General features: G+C 46.6%; 1 protein-coding gene across 1 annotated transcript in view; it reads right to left on the bottom strand.

The window, feature by feature from the left end:
• LAMC1 (laminin subunit gamma 1) overlaps positions 1-15,212 on the bottom strand; it is a 63,776-nt gene that overhangs the window by 15,571 nt on the left and 32,993 nt on the right. The window contains exons 2-8 of the mRNA XM_080602369.1: positions 8,098-8,402; positions 5,977-6,107; positions 4,832-4,998; positions 3,020-3,208; positions 923-1,040; positions 711-809; positions 471-607 (exon numbers count right to left, since the gene is read on the bottom strand). Of these exons, the coding sequence (XP_080458495.1) occupies positions 471-607; positions 711-809; positions 923-1,040; positions 3,020-3,208; positions 4,832-4,998; positions 5,977-6,107; positions 8,098-8,402 (1,146 nt within the window). The remainder of the gene's footprint in view (positions 1-470; positions 608-710; positions 810-922; positions 1,041-3,019; positions 3,209-4,831; positions 4,999-5,976; positions 6,108-8,097; positions 8,403-15,212) is intronic.

Genomic DNA, 15,212 nt, shown 5'->3' on the forward strand with positions numbered 1-15,212 from the left:
ATTTGTATGCAGGAAACTGACTGTATGAAAAAAGATTTGTGCACAGCTTACACATCCATCAGAAACCCACCTGTTTTATTCAGAGCCATTTAACCCAGAATCTACAACGATCATAATCCTCTCAAACTCCTGATTCGGCTCTAAAATTGAGAAAATGTCCCTCTTCTCAGCACCAAAGTTACAAAATTTTACATCTGCAATATCTACTTAAAACTGTGAGGTGTACGTTAAACACAGTGGGTGCCTGAGGCCAAAGCAGCAAATTCCTTCCACCCCAACTGAACAAACAACCTGAAGGCAGGGAAGCTCCCACTGACTTCAGTAACTCAGCACTTCCGAGAAAGGGATCCTGTACTTGCCTGCCCAAAGTTTGCTATCCCGCACAGGGAGGAAAAGAGCAGGATTTTAATCGCTTCTCATGCTTTGGTCTACAGCCCAACCTGAGATACAAAGACAGACTCAATTTTTACCAAACTGGAAGCTGGAGGTGATGCTGTAGATGCTGTAGCCAGCGGCATTGGTGCAAACTGAAGAGTGTCCAAAACAGAAGCAGGGGGTACAGCCTCTTGGATTTGAGGGATCCAGATGGAAAAACCCAGGTTTGCATCTGCAGATGCGAAGGAAAAAGAATTAATTTCCCTGATGTTTACTCCAGGCCATTGCTCAAATATTTCTCATTCTTGAAACAAAGCCACAGGAAGAGAACTCACCTCTCACAGTGGAAGCCTTCAACATTGTCCTTGCAAGTACACCGTCCTGTTTCGACATTGCATTCACCTGTGCTACCAGCAGGATTGCAAGAACAGGGCCTGAGAGAGACAAGAGAGAGGATAATTCATTAAAGCCGCACAGCCCTGAAAAGGTATCTGTTTTTTCTTTTAGACAGACGTTCCTCCACCAAAGAGCAGCAGTTCCCCCTTACCTGCACCCAGCCTCGGAGAGCGAGTGGAAACCTGGCTGGCACCGGTCACATTTATCACCCATCACGCCAGGTTTGCAGCTGCACTGGCCGTAGCTATCGCACTGCGTGCTGAGGGAGCCTGCAGGGAAACGAGGGACAGGGACCTTAACAGACCCACGGAACTGTATGAGCTCGTGATTTTCTTCAGCTCTATGAAGTGTGCAAGATACACAGAAGTCTGAGGCATAGCTTCAAGCTGATGAGCGATGCCTTACAGTTCACTGTTTTTCCACAGCAAGTCTAAAGAGACAAACCTTTACCTACTCTTCCAAAAACAGATCTGTTGTCAGCTTTAAGTATTCTTTCCAACTACCCTTTTTATATGTACCTTTACCCTTTCATTGCATGCTCCTCCTTATTCCTCTTCTGTCCTCAATGCTGTCTTTGCCTGCCTATTTAATTCCCTGCCTTTTCTTTCCCTGCAACACATCCTTTCTGAGATTTTATATCCTAAATCCCGTGTTCTTCCTAATCATCATTTACCCTTTGCCAGGAGATATCCTGACCTCTTCTCCCCCTCATGTTCCAATTTTCTCCATTGACTCCCAAGTTGGATTTAAAGACTGAATTGTCTCCTCAGAGAGAGTCTGCACGTGACACTATTAACCTTAATAAATTCTGCAGCAAAAATCTCATTTTTGACAGGACACATTCCTCAAAAGTACTAGTCAAAAGCAGAAAGGGACTTGCACATACAATAGCACAGGTTTCTTTAATCTGAGGCAGACAAAATGCTATTTTCCCAAGCACCAATGCAGCCAGCAGACTAGAATTTGTCAGCATTGTGAGAGTTAACCACCAGGATAAAAGTATATTAAAATGCAGAAACAGTTGCTTCTTTCCACTTTGATCCACACTAGAAGATTATAGCAAAGCAGAAAGTTGTGAGATGATTAGGTCAGACAGGATAGAAAAGAGAGAAGAACTCACAAAGCTTTCACCATATGCAGAGTTTAAATCCCCATTGCAGTCCCACTATTGAATATGTAGGAAAAAACAGTAATCAGATGAAAAACTAACATCTAAACTAATTCAGGGCCTTCAAATACTCACTGGGTGGCAGTGTGCCATGGCATACAAGCTGATGGCTAAATTATAAAGCCCTTTGAAATTCATCCTTAAATACCTGAGACATCACCTCATTGCTTCTCCCACTCCCTGACACAAACCCTGTGCACAAACACGCCGTAAAATAAGGTCAGACACAAGAACCAGGGAGAGCAGAGGGAGAAGAAAGAGGCCTTTCTTGGTCAAAAGTTTCACAACTGTGCAACTCTCTGACCAAATTAGATAGGAGACATACCCTGCCAGACCTCTCGCTGGCTGCTTTTAGGGCATGCCACAAGCAATTACTTATTCCAGCTACTCTATTTTGGAACCTCACATCATATCTTACTATCTGTTACCCTTTGTTTCCTTCACCCGTATTTGTCGTGGGACTGGTGTAGTTATGGGATTGCTCCATACAGGTCAAGTGGTTCCCTTGACTACAAAAGATTTGTTCTCCTGCCAGAATTTTTTCCGATTTTTTTTAAAAAAAAAAAAAAAAAGAGTCTGACTACATATTTTGACTCAATTTTTTTTTTTTCTCACCCCCTTTTGTGTTTAAGGTTTCAGCAGTTTATATTTACAGTGCTTAGATACTCAGTAGGAGAAACCGACGCTGCTAATGCTCACTACCATTCTTCAGTATGAACAACTTCCAGAAATATCCACTCGCATAATCTTGTTTGTTAAGAATTTAAACGAGCACTTCAGTGCTGGGTGTGTCCAGGGTAACACATACACAGTTGTGAAAAAAAAAAAAGACAACTATTTTAGAGCACATTTGAAGGAGGAAATGCTACAGTGGTGATCCATCTGCCCCTGCCACCCCATCCCCAGTTAGATCCAAGGATAATTTCAACCATAATACAACCCAATAAACATTTCCTGTGTAGGCCAAAAGAAAAAAGAAAAAAAAGCCTCTTTTTACCCCTACAGTTTGCCATCAGCTGCAAAACTGAGAGAAGAGCTTGCATGAACTTCCATGCACAAATATTTGCTGCCTCTACTTACCAACGGGGTTGCAGCTGCAGGGCAGACATCCCTCCTCGCTCCCGAGGCGGTAGAAGCCGTCCCTGCACCTCTCGCAGTGGGCACCGTCGGTGTTATCCTGGCAGCCCATGCAGTGGCCGCCGTGGCCTGTCGAGCGGTACAGCTCGGGGTCGAAGTAGCACTCCTGGGACCTCCCGTTGCAGTCGCAAGCTGCAGGAAAAGGGTATCATCCGTGGGTAGTGTGCACGGCCATCCGGAGCCCAGCAGTCACAAGACCCACTACACAAAGCTGATTATTCAACTCGGAGGAGGAACCTTTAACCATCCTAAGACATTTGTGCCACAGTGAGAAGAAAGAGGAAAAAAACGTGTTTTTGCAGCGGTTGCAGGTACAAGGCTGTAACGATGAAACGGGCTTGATGAACCAAACCAGCCCACAGCTATACCAGCTGTCAGCATGGACCTCGAGCACTTCATTCCCTCCGTCCCCTAGGGGAGGGAAGCGACTGGCGGTGCCACCAAGCACCCGAGACCCCGGACAGGCAGGGCTGGAAGATACCCGGCATCGGCCCCTCGGGCCGGGCTGCCACTTGCAGCCGCCGTGCTGCCTCCCACACAGCAACGCCGATCTCAGGCACGCAAACAAGCACCAGAAGATAACAGTAAGGGCTGACCCCCTGCTGCACGAAGAGTTTCTGCTCCGGGAGCAGGCAGACCACAGATTTCCTCTGTTCAGGGAGCAGGAGAGCTGGGTTTCGTTGGCCTGTCAAGGGAAGCCACAGGTCTCCACCAGACAGCTGGGAACTATCAGCACACACAGAGGTCAGACAGGAAGAAAGCTTTTCTGTCTGAAAAAGCTTCCCCATAAAGTAAACTAGCAGAAGCTTTGGTCTGAGACACAAAACCGAGAAAAATGAATTGGCATTTGGTCCTAGAGATTCGCATTTGCAGCCCAGAACTGTTGCAAGTCTTGAAACTGGATGAAACAGTTTACAAGTAACTAAAAACCAATAATCCAAAGGCAAGAGGAAGTCAGAGAATACTAAGCAAGCTTTGTAAAGGACAGTTATACTCCAGCATACTAAATGTAGGGTTTTTTTTTTAGTACAAACTGCTATATTTTTGTGGCAAATCTTTCCTAAAGGTCACTCCAATCCTCCAGAAAGGAGATCTCCCTTTCTACGGATCTTCCAGAAAGGTCCTACAGGACAGGAATGACAAACCCAAGGCAACATTCTTCAAAAGACCTGGATGTGCTCAGAGTAGCACAAGGAAATGGACTTTGCTCTATTTTCTCATCAGCTTATACTCTGGGACAGGAATCTGAGCTCATTTTGAGAGTGCCTTGTGTGTGCAAATCCCTGAGGAGAATCTGAATGCTGACACGATAACAGTAACAGCCCATCTGCAGCCATGCGCTTCATCAGAGAACAAGCAGGACATTCTGTGTAAATGCCAGATAAAATACAGCATTTGGTCATTCCAGTTCAAGGTCTGCCTCAAAGGGAAGCTCTGGTCTTCTTCCTCTGAAAATGCGGGCAGACGTTTGTTAGATTATTACTTTATCTAAACTCACACTGAAGGCTCTCTGTAACCTGAGATACTTCCAGAGGCATTAAGAGGGATTTAAAGCATCTCCATCTTGAGAGCACAAATCCTACAAGCATGTACTTTATTGGACATGTACTCCTAAACCACTGGGGAAACTGTATTCAAGACCCTTAGCACTGGCTAACTGGAGCTGAGCCTTAAAACCATGCAAGACCAGCATGACAACAGAGGCAGCGGACCAAAACCATGAGCAATTTTCGTGCAAGGCACGGTCACACGTACGCAAGCATTCATTGGCGCTCTCTGCTGTCGCTCTCCTCCACGGCCGGTCATTGAAGAAAGGAAGACACTTTTCACAGTCGACCCCAAAGGTGTTGTGCTTGCAGTTGCAGACCAGCTTCCCAAGCTCATTCCTCACGCATTCGCTTGCGTGACCGTTGCATTTGCATCTGGGTAACGAGAGACAAGGAACAGGTATTTAAACTTCAAGGATCCAGGTCGCCCACAGAGCAATCCAGAAAACAATGCCCAGATCTGAAACTCTGGGACAAGACATATTTGAAGGTGTAAGACTCTGCTTATATGCTTAGAGTCAGCTACTATGAAACAAGCAGGTGTAGCATGCTCAAGGCAAGCATTTAAAGAGCAAGAAGGCTAACCTGCCTCCTCTGAAGTCCGTCACTGAAGTAGAATAAACTGAGCAGGAGAAGCAAAAATGTTGGGTTTAGACTAGTATGCATCTCTCTCATGAAAGTCCAAGAAGAGATGTGCACACTGGCCACATGCTACCATTTGTGAGGGTAAGAAATTAATTAGCACAAGGTGACTGATATCAAAGCCCAGTCTCAGGACTGCTCTCTGCAAACAACCTGAAACACTCCATTGGTCCCAACTCTATTTATGAAAACATTTTATTGTCAACAAATTAAGATTAAAGCATTTTGCAATATGCTTTAGCAAAAGAAAGAGGGCACAGAGAACCACGGTATTGTACAGTGCTTCAGATCTTTGTAGGATTTGCCCCCCAATATTTAGGTGTAGCATGTCAAAAATCTCAGCATCTCTGCTTTTATTCTAGACTACACATAAAGCAAAACCACAAAAAGCACTGGGTAGAAAAAAAAAAATTTCCCTTTCATTTTACATCCTTGTCACTCTTTTTGTACCCCTTCCCCAATTGCTTAACATTTGATCTGATCGGGAAAATAAAATATTCAACCAGTCTGTCCCTGAGATTTATAGCCTCAATAGGTAATACACAGTGTTTGCAAGCTTCACGAGACGCATTCTACTGCATTTTTGACTTAGGACAGTCAATAAAGACTGGAACCTAATGGTACCACGTGAGTATAATCAAAATCTTTAAAGCACTTCAGTAATCCTGACCAAAAGCTTCAAACAAATACAGAGGTTTATTGTTTACTCACCTACCACCCACGGCAAAATCAGAAATAGCGTAGTAATACGACTTGAGAACTTTGGGGTCGTTGAAAACTTCATCTCCGAAGGTGTTCAGACGGTTGAGGCTCACCCTGATGTCGGTAGCCGTCACCCATTCCTAGAGCAGACAGAAATCCCACCAGAGTACATACACATCAGACGTACCCCTCCAGCGCCCGTCAGCACCGTATCGTTAGCAGCTGTATTTACACTCAGTAAGTCATGCCAGCAGTCATTCATCAGTCAGCACGCTCCTGCCTCATCATTTCCCCCTCTGTACCTCTGAGGCTCACGCGTCCCTGCCCAGGAAGCCTCGCATCATATCCTCTCGGTTCAGATAAGTTTTCCAGACATCCCCTCCTGTCCCTGCCTACCCTTCCCCGTGCCTCCTCGGGTCCTCACTGCTCTCAACTGGGAAGCCGTGGGCAACATCTTCAGCAAACAGAGCGGGGGGCCTGTGTGCTGCCCTCACATACCTCACCGGCTGACAACAGCTTTCTTGCAAAGCAAGAATGGAAAAAGCTTTAGGGTATGCTCGTCTGCAGACACACACCTCCAGACAAAAAGACACACAGATGAGTGAGGGTGGGAAGAAAAACAGGCAGGCAGATCTGACTTGCAACACAAGAGCTTTTCATAATATTTACACAGCATCTTCAGCACAGTACCCTACCCTCCTCCAGCAACAGCCAGCAAACTTAGCCTGTCCCCAAATTTCATGTCATCTTCAGCCTCTGACTGCTGTTAGCACCACACTGTTCTTATTACAGCTTTTGCAATACTGTTTTCCTTCAAACACCATAAAGAATATGGGAAAAACATCCATGCATGTACAACTGCACTGCAGCTACGATGCTGATTAACCAGCACAATAAGAAGATTTGCTGAGTTACAAACACTGGCATAAACACAGGGAAATGCTGAGCACAAAACACACACTGACTTCAGCTCTGAAAAGCAATGCCAGAGGTTTGCACATATTTTAGGAAACCAGTAGTCAGGTCTCCATTCCTTCGGGGGAGTTTATGAGAAGATCACGCATCGTACCGCTAACTTGGGATCTCTGTTCACCCTTAATGACCGGACTCTGGTCACGGCAAGGTCTAGCTGCACAAACAAGGTGGCCAAACTGGCTCTTTTCCATTTTGCGAGTTCTTCTCTTTCCCATTAATCTTTATTTTCCTTTATATAATTGAGCCTTACCAGACCCTGCTTTTCTGCCCACTGGCTGCAGATCGGAGGCAGGCAAGCTCCGAACCTGCTGGGTGCCCACAACTCAGCGTGCTCTTGCTAATCTATGAGAACAGGGAAGGACGGCTGACGCGAGGGCGTGCCGCTCACAGCTCCAGAGGAAGGAGACAAGCCCCGATGGGGCAAATTCCACAGCTTGAGCTCTTTGTTGCAATATAATCTGGAAAAGTCATCAAGCAGCACAGAGAAAATGGCAAGTAAACTGGATAAACTGGTGCTACTGGTATGCTCCAGACCACTACCCAGCCAGTGCTGTGAATGGTAAGAACAGAAAACCCCCCACTAAACCCCTTATCCAAACCTTTTGTAGGAGAAACTAAATGCTGTAGATAAAACCAAGCTCCCCCCACCCCAGCACATGAGATAGAACAAGTTAGGGTTTCAAATAACCCTTTATTTGTTTAGAATACCACATTTCTTAAACTTTCATGCTCAAAACCTACATGCAAATGCCCCAAATATCAATCTGACTCAGGCATTACCATCTCCTGGTCTTTTTGAAACAGCAAGATGCACACAACTGCCTTCTAAGTTGGCAGAGGTGAGGTAAGCATCCAATAATTTCCATAATGCCTCTGAGAAGTCATCTTTAATGCCACTAATTTTTTTCTTTTTTTTTCTTTGTTTTTTTTTTTTTTTTTTTTTTACCATAAACTTACTTTTGATAGAGTCAGGAGTTTACTCTTTCTTCAAAAGCATTTGTTTGGATCGTTCAACCCAACTTACCTGTCCAACAGTCCTTCAGGCTGAATTGAGGGCTATAAGTGCAGCCCACAGTTAGCACAAAGCTACCGCCCACGACAACTAAGCAAAAGAACTCAGCCCACACCATCTGATAGCTGCTCCCGCTCACATACCTGTAGCACAGGGCTGTTGTCAAAGTTGTAGGCACTGGGTCGCCCCTCCAGCGTTGAGAAAGCCACGTTGCCCCCAGTGAGAGGGGAGATGTCACTGAACTCATCCGTGCAGAGCGCCTGCTGCTCATCCTCTCCAGTCCGAATAAAACCCCGATTGACTTTGTTATAGGTGCTCTCACAGGACCCGCTGTAGTACTGGTAGGGCACCCACGGGCCATCTTCCCTGGTGCGTTTGTAGATTGCAAAGCTCTCTGGCCGGCTGGTGTGAAACTTCAGACGCACGTATGTGATGTCGAAGGCCTTTCCTGCAGGTGAGAGGAGAAAGTCATGAGAAAGACTCAACTTAAAACAAAGACTGAGGAGAGCTGCACCGCAGTTCTGTTTAGAAGATCTCCTCTAGGACCATCCAATGGGATGAGCAGTGCCCAGTAGCACCAGTACTGTATTTCCCAGCAAAGACAAGGTGAAGATACCAACAGCAGAAGTCAACAGGAAGGCTGAGTAGATAAACAAACACATCTACGGATTTCAGTGCAACCAAACACACAGCTTATGAGCTCTAATTCGTTTCTACAGGCATCCCCGATAACGTCCGTATCCCCACAGGATGACAGATTACATCATATACATTAACAGTTTGTGTGTGCAAGGCCAGGTACAAGTTAAACATGCAATTTGGTAATATTTTTTCCAAATACATGTACGGGAGAAGCAGCATTAACCAGAGGTTAGAGTCCCACCACTGCGCCTGTTTTGTACCTCTGCTTCCCCCAATCAGACAATAGCTCAAACTCTCTCTGCTCATGAAGCCTTTCCTCCAGCGCTGAGCTACCAAGGATACCCCTTTCTGTGTATTCCCTGGGAAAGACACAACAAGGTTTAAGTTTCCCAGAGCGTATGATTAAATTTGCCAAGACACTTTTTGGATCCAAGTGCAGCAACCCACAAGCTAGCCGTGTATCTTCCTCTCCTAGGAGGAGAAATGCAACCCCACCTCCCTGCCCTCTGTTCATCTCCCAGCAGCTTTGTGAGCATCAGCAGATCATCCTCTGAAACAGACTCTCTCCGCTGACTTGAGCGCCCACCCCTGTGCATTGAACCAGACACAAGGGGTTTCACGCCCACAAGAAAACCTTTAACACCTCGGCACGTTGCTGCATTCTCCACCTTGGCGTTCCTGCACCAGGAGCCGGGATGTTGCACTGGATGCCATCTCCCTGTGAGGCTCTAGGCTGAGGAACACCACCCGCACGTGGTGGTGGTAGGACAGTAATAACCACTGTCCTCCAGCGTTATTCAACCGATAGGAATAATAACCTGCAACACAGCCTTACTGGACTTGGTCACTGGGGACAGCAGCGCCAGGAACCCATACAGCTCGTAATGCACCCGTGGGAGCTTCCTCCTCTAAGCAATGAAAACCATCAGGGGACAAGGACCACACCATGCTCCAGCCGCCTTCCTCCACTGGCCAAGCTGCGTGCTGGCTGTTACTGCTGCACCTCGGCCAGCAGGCTGTGGGCGATCACCCCATCCTGGAGCTAAATGCACGCTGGATTTCGGATTTGCCGCGGGCAGCCAACAGCCGTACGGAAACGTGAGAGGCACAACCACCAGCACGCAGTAGGGAGCACGCAAGGACAAGGCGAGGTTTGTCTGGGACAAATCATCAGGAGTTTCAACTCCGCCACGCTCTCTTACCCTCCCACCACCTCCGAGAAAAACCCTGCTCGGAGCACAGCCTGCAGCAGCCGCTGCCCTTCGCTTACAAAAAAAAAAAGCCATCAGAAGAGTTTCAACTGATCAAGAATCAGGCTCTCTCTGCCTGGAGGTCACGCAGATTTAACCTCAATTTGTAAAAATGAACTAACTACACTGTGTTAAAGTTTAACGCGAGGCTTTGCACCTGCTGAAGAGTGGTTCGCTGCACAAGTTAAAACAAACCAGGCAGCACAAGGCAATGAGAACAGTGTGTGCCTCGAAGCACATATGCAAAAACCTGACTGCAATGAAAATCCACCTGCAATTTAAGTCCTTTCATACCTGTCTAACCTGACTTAAATCAGCTCAGCTTCACGCAAGTTAGGCTTTGAACTGAAGTTAATGAGTGACTCCAGACAAGACGTTCCATCTCCCCATCTCTACGTGAAACGTGGGGTTTGCAGGTGCCGCTCTGCGGGCGGGAGCCTTGCCCCAGGGTTGTGCTGAAGCCCCTTCCCATGGTCACACCAGCTGCAAGATGCATCCACGATACTCGGGCCGGAGACACCAAGTGGTCAGGCTCGGGTCAGTGGCCGCAGCTCTTGCGTGCAGGACACCAGGAGCAGCCCGTGCTAGGCACGCTCACTGCATGGCCGGTGCAGGAGATGACTCGCTGTCCCTTCTGACCGCTGGGAACACAGAAGTAGCAAGAAAAGCGTGGTAAAGGGTCCCGAACTCAGCACACACGCATACATACAGCACCTGAAAAACTGACGCTGGCATGTAGCAAGGACACACACACACAGACAAAAGACCAACCTCATGTTTAAAGGCTAAATCTGACAATACTCCCGTCTACCAAAAGTACTACTTTAGGGCATGCCATGGAAGACAACTGGGGCATTGTACAGACACAATCTCTCTCCCCGGCACTTCCTACAAAATGCCCATTACTATTTATATAGTGTGCAAGCTGACGATGACCTAAGCACAAGACTGGAAGCCAGATACTCACAATCTGTGGCTCTTGCTCAGTGCTAGCTCACTGTTGGTTTGGGGTCAAGCCACTTGACACGAGCTCCTCACACACGGAAGGCAACAAGTGAGAAGCAATCACACTGTTAACGACAAATTGATTCCACAGGAGCCAGAAACTACAAGAGTGAACACTCAACATCGTAATACAACTTGGGATAAGCCTCCTCTTGCTGCCCAATTCACGCAGGAGATGAGCAACCCCCTTTCTATTTAGAAGCATTTTTTGTATGAGTCTCAGCGCAAAGCGAGGAGGAAGCATATATCAGGTGTTTAAATCAGACCCTCGCAGGCTTCCCATTTCTCCTGCTATGTGGTCTCTTCTCAAGAACAACCCCTCGCCGAAGGCAAAGAGTGCTAAAAGGTGAAGAGCAGGTAAGCAGAACCTCGAGGCAAGCACAGACACAAACCGATAGCCAGACGTGCACAAATAGCTTGGTTTTCTTAAACTGGGACAGCCTCTCTCTAGAGAGAAGCAAAACCCCTGAGTTCAGGCTTCATCAAGATGACTTCAGGGAGGAAACGTGGTGAAAGAATCCAGCAAATGAAGAGAAGTGGGCTCGTGCTTACACTCTGCAAACACAAAACACTCTAGCAGGAAGGCCAGCTCACAGCCTGCATGTCCCAAGAAAAGAAACAGATTGTAAAGTTTGCAGGGCCGTCCCAACGAAAACAGCCATGCCACCTCCATAGCACGCAAACAACCCCGTTTTTTTTTTCCCCTTCTCTACTACAACTAGATTATAGCTCTGTTCCCCAATCAGGTCTCCTACAGCTCCCTGAAAAAAAAAAAAAAAACAAAACCACACACCTAAGCTAAAGGTACAACACGTGCAGAATGCACTCTCGGCAGCACAAAAACATTTTTCCACAGAAATCTCTTGCGCTAATTGGAAAGCACAAGTCTTCATCTGCAGTTTTACACCACGGGCCAAAGAAAACGCACTGGAAACTGCACAGGTTTGCCCAGGTGAAAAGAAATCCATTTCAGCTGGCAGTGGAACTACTTGAGACGCCTTGCTAACGGTGTGACGCAGGAATGCGGTTACTGCATGCAGCAAGGCTGCGCTCCAGCACTGTATCAGCTCGCCACGGGTAAATACTGCTGGAACAATAGCGTTTACCCAAGACAGCTGACAGTGTTGAAATACGTTTTCCCCCTGTTTATACTGAGTGCAAAAGCTGTGCTTAGCAGCCTGGCCGCTAGCAGGGCTCTTCAAGGTTGCAGAGCCTTTTTGCTAGCAAAGCTAAGCCTTCCAGGCTGCCTTCAAGTCTTGCAGGGCTGAATAAATACATGCTACTATTACCCTGAGAAACGGCAACAGCAATAACTAGGTGAAAGGCAGTTTTAAATATTTAATTTGGAGGACAAGAAGTCACTGTTCTTCTGTTCCTAGACACTGATAATTTTTTTAATCACGGTTTGGTCTACTTGGACTCATATACTAGCATTCTCTTAAGAAAGCAGGCACACGCAAAAGCCTTCAAGGCAGCACTTCAGTTCCAGATTTGAGCAAGCCTGAGTGCCTGGAGAAGCGGTAAAGATGGTATCAGAGATGTTCCCTCTGCTGAAAGCTGCTAAACACTACCCCCAACAACCTGACCGTGTTGTCAAACCGGTCACAACCTCCAGGCAAGCTGATGGATGTCAGCAGGGTCGTTGCCCACTTCTGCATCCCAGGGTCTAGCAGGAAACACACCATGCTGAAAACCGTAAGGATAGCCTGGAAAATTTAAGTAAATGCTATTTAGATCTTTACAAGAAACTCCTCCCTTTCCCCCCAAGTTAGGAATTCATCCCTAGACACAAAAGGCCTCCTTGTGCTCAGGCCCCTCAGAAGGGATGGATAATTTACATCAGGAAAGCATCCCGCCAGCTGGCACTCTGACTACAAGCACTGGATTGTGAGCAGATGCCTTTGAGATAAGCCCCGACCGACACTTGCCTCCTTCATTATCGGTCTGCTCACATCCTCTGCATGGCTTCAGAAAGAGCTCACGCTCCCTCTCCTTTATTCTCTGCAACTCCTCGGTGCAGCCTCCAAGCAGTAAGCTTTAAAACGCGGCTGTTAAGTTTTGCTGCTGAGGATAAAAGTCCATCTGAGAAGACCACGTCAGGCAGAGTCAAACTTCTGCACAAGTATTTTCAGCAAAATTCTCTGAATAGTAATGAAACAGCTCAGCATTGCTCTGGATGTTTCTCCTTTGGTTAGCTCCAGTTTCAAGCAGCTTTTTTCTTAGAGACACCTGCTGACGACAATTCCATGTAAAATTTGAAAGAACTGAAAACAACACGGTAGCATATTTATTACTTTGTTACTAGATTTCATTTCCAATTCACAGTGACAAGACAAAGAGCGAGTAGCTCTCAATACCCCCGGCATTTCCTTTTGCTTTTTGTCCCATCTGACCCATCCCATTCTCAGTCCCAGGACGAAAGGCCAGGTTTGCCAGCCCACAGAACTGGAAGGCACCCAAAGCCATGCACCCCTCTTGTTCTCACTCCTAACTCCGTTCTGCCTTCTTGAACTGTCATCCACCACCCAGCACAATGCTGAACCAGCAAAAGACTTGAGGGCAGCGAAACACTTATCCGCTCCTCTCTGAGGAACGAAGAATTACCAGCAATAGCAGGAGGCAGCAGCTTCCACAGGGCATAGCAGAGGTACTGCGACCCTACACCAGCAGAAAGCTGCAAGGAACACAAACACTGATGCCGGCAGACAGAAGCCAGCAAGGTAGCGAGCTCTTATTTAAGACTGATTGCTGCTTCCTAAGTCCACTACTCCAGACTCTCAGCTACTGCCGTATTTTGGGCAGCCTTCCACGCTAGAAACCCCCCCTAGAGCACAGGGACCACTGGTGCAAAGGCAGTATTTAAGGAGAAGGAGTTATCCCATCCTGCGGAATGGGAAAGGGTTTTCCAGCATGCAGATGAGCGATGAAAGCAGGACAGTAATTGAAAGGATGGGAGAATGAGAAACTTCCAGAGCAACTTGTTCTTTTGGAATAAAAAAGGTTTACTAAACATCAGCCCAACACCTGCAAGACACATAACTGGTAAGTTATGTCGCTTGCATCACATACACATGAAATGGCCAAACTTATGACAAAAAGCAAGAAATTATTATAGTTCTAGAGCAAATGTCCATTGTAACTACACCCTAGCTTTTCTGGGAAAATTTGTGGAGGAGGAAGATTACAGCACTGGTATTGCACATAAAGTGGAATAGCCAGAGTCTGAAAAAAAAAGAAAATGCAGGGTTTTTCCTTTTCTGATGATCTTCCTTAGAAAAACAACACCTCGCAGCATCACGGACGACAGATCTCATTCTGCATGGTGGCCTTCCTGGGAACATACTGTGAAAAGTGGTAATGATAAAACTTCGGTTGATTTTCTTGTCCTCTCCTAAAGGACCTAGGGATTCAGGCAGGTGTGTTGTGAACAAGAAAGGTCTGAAGGATTTTAACATAACCTAATTACAAACCATGCTCCACCAAAAGAGATTTCAGCACGCAGAGCTCCACTAGAGTTGAGTGTTTGTGTTTTTAAGAAAGCCCCTGGAGAAACAAATACAGATTGCTTTTTCTAGGCATTCGTACCAAAACAGGGCAGGAGGAAGGAAACGCGTTTGGGACACTCGGTGGAACTGGCGCAGCCTTTAGCACACTGGAATGAACATGAACTCCCACCACCCCATTAGGTCATGCATTCTTCCAAGCACTCCTGAACAAAGGCACAATTGACTTGTGAGTGTAGGCGGTCCGGACAGCAAAAGGCTGCCTAGTAAATTATTGCATAATAATCCAACATTGATAAGTCATCAAGGCTGCTTGTTCCAGCCATGTTTCCAAAGGGGGAGGAGGGGAAAGTTGCTTCCCCCTGCATGGGCTGCAGGCAGCCTCAGGAAATAATAAAAAAAAAAGAAATGTTTTTCATCTGATGATGAAAAGTCAGCATGTGGATCAGCATAAAAATCAGAAGATGTTGTCCAATAATTCAGTAAGGCTTGCTGCTTTATTTGTACAGCTTTGATGCAAAGATGTTAAGTTGACTTCCCAAAAAAGCCAGCTGTGTTTATTCATTAGGGACTCGAAAGATAGATATCGTGTACAACACGGAAGTCCTATCAGCACAAGCAGCCTCAAAGCCCTTTTTCAGCACAAATGATAAAAGCTTGTTCTAAAAAGGCAAGTGCAGACGGATCACAGATGATCGAGGGCTCCACGTGCCATTTTGGGAAGGGCTCTGTTTCGTTCACGTACCCAGACTGCAAGGCTACCTCCTGCCACCAGCATCATCACCAAGGCAAGAAGATCTGGGTGACGGCAGACCGGGATCCCAGATCGGGATCCTTGGCAAGTTCATCTGCTGGTAC

The sequence above is a fragment of the Anser brachyrhynchus genome (assembly GCF_964034855.1).
Source record: "Anser brachyrhynchus genome assembly, chromosome: 8".
NCBI lineage: Eukaryota > Metazoa > Chordata > Aves > Anseriformes > Anatidae > Anser > Anser brachyrhynchus.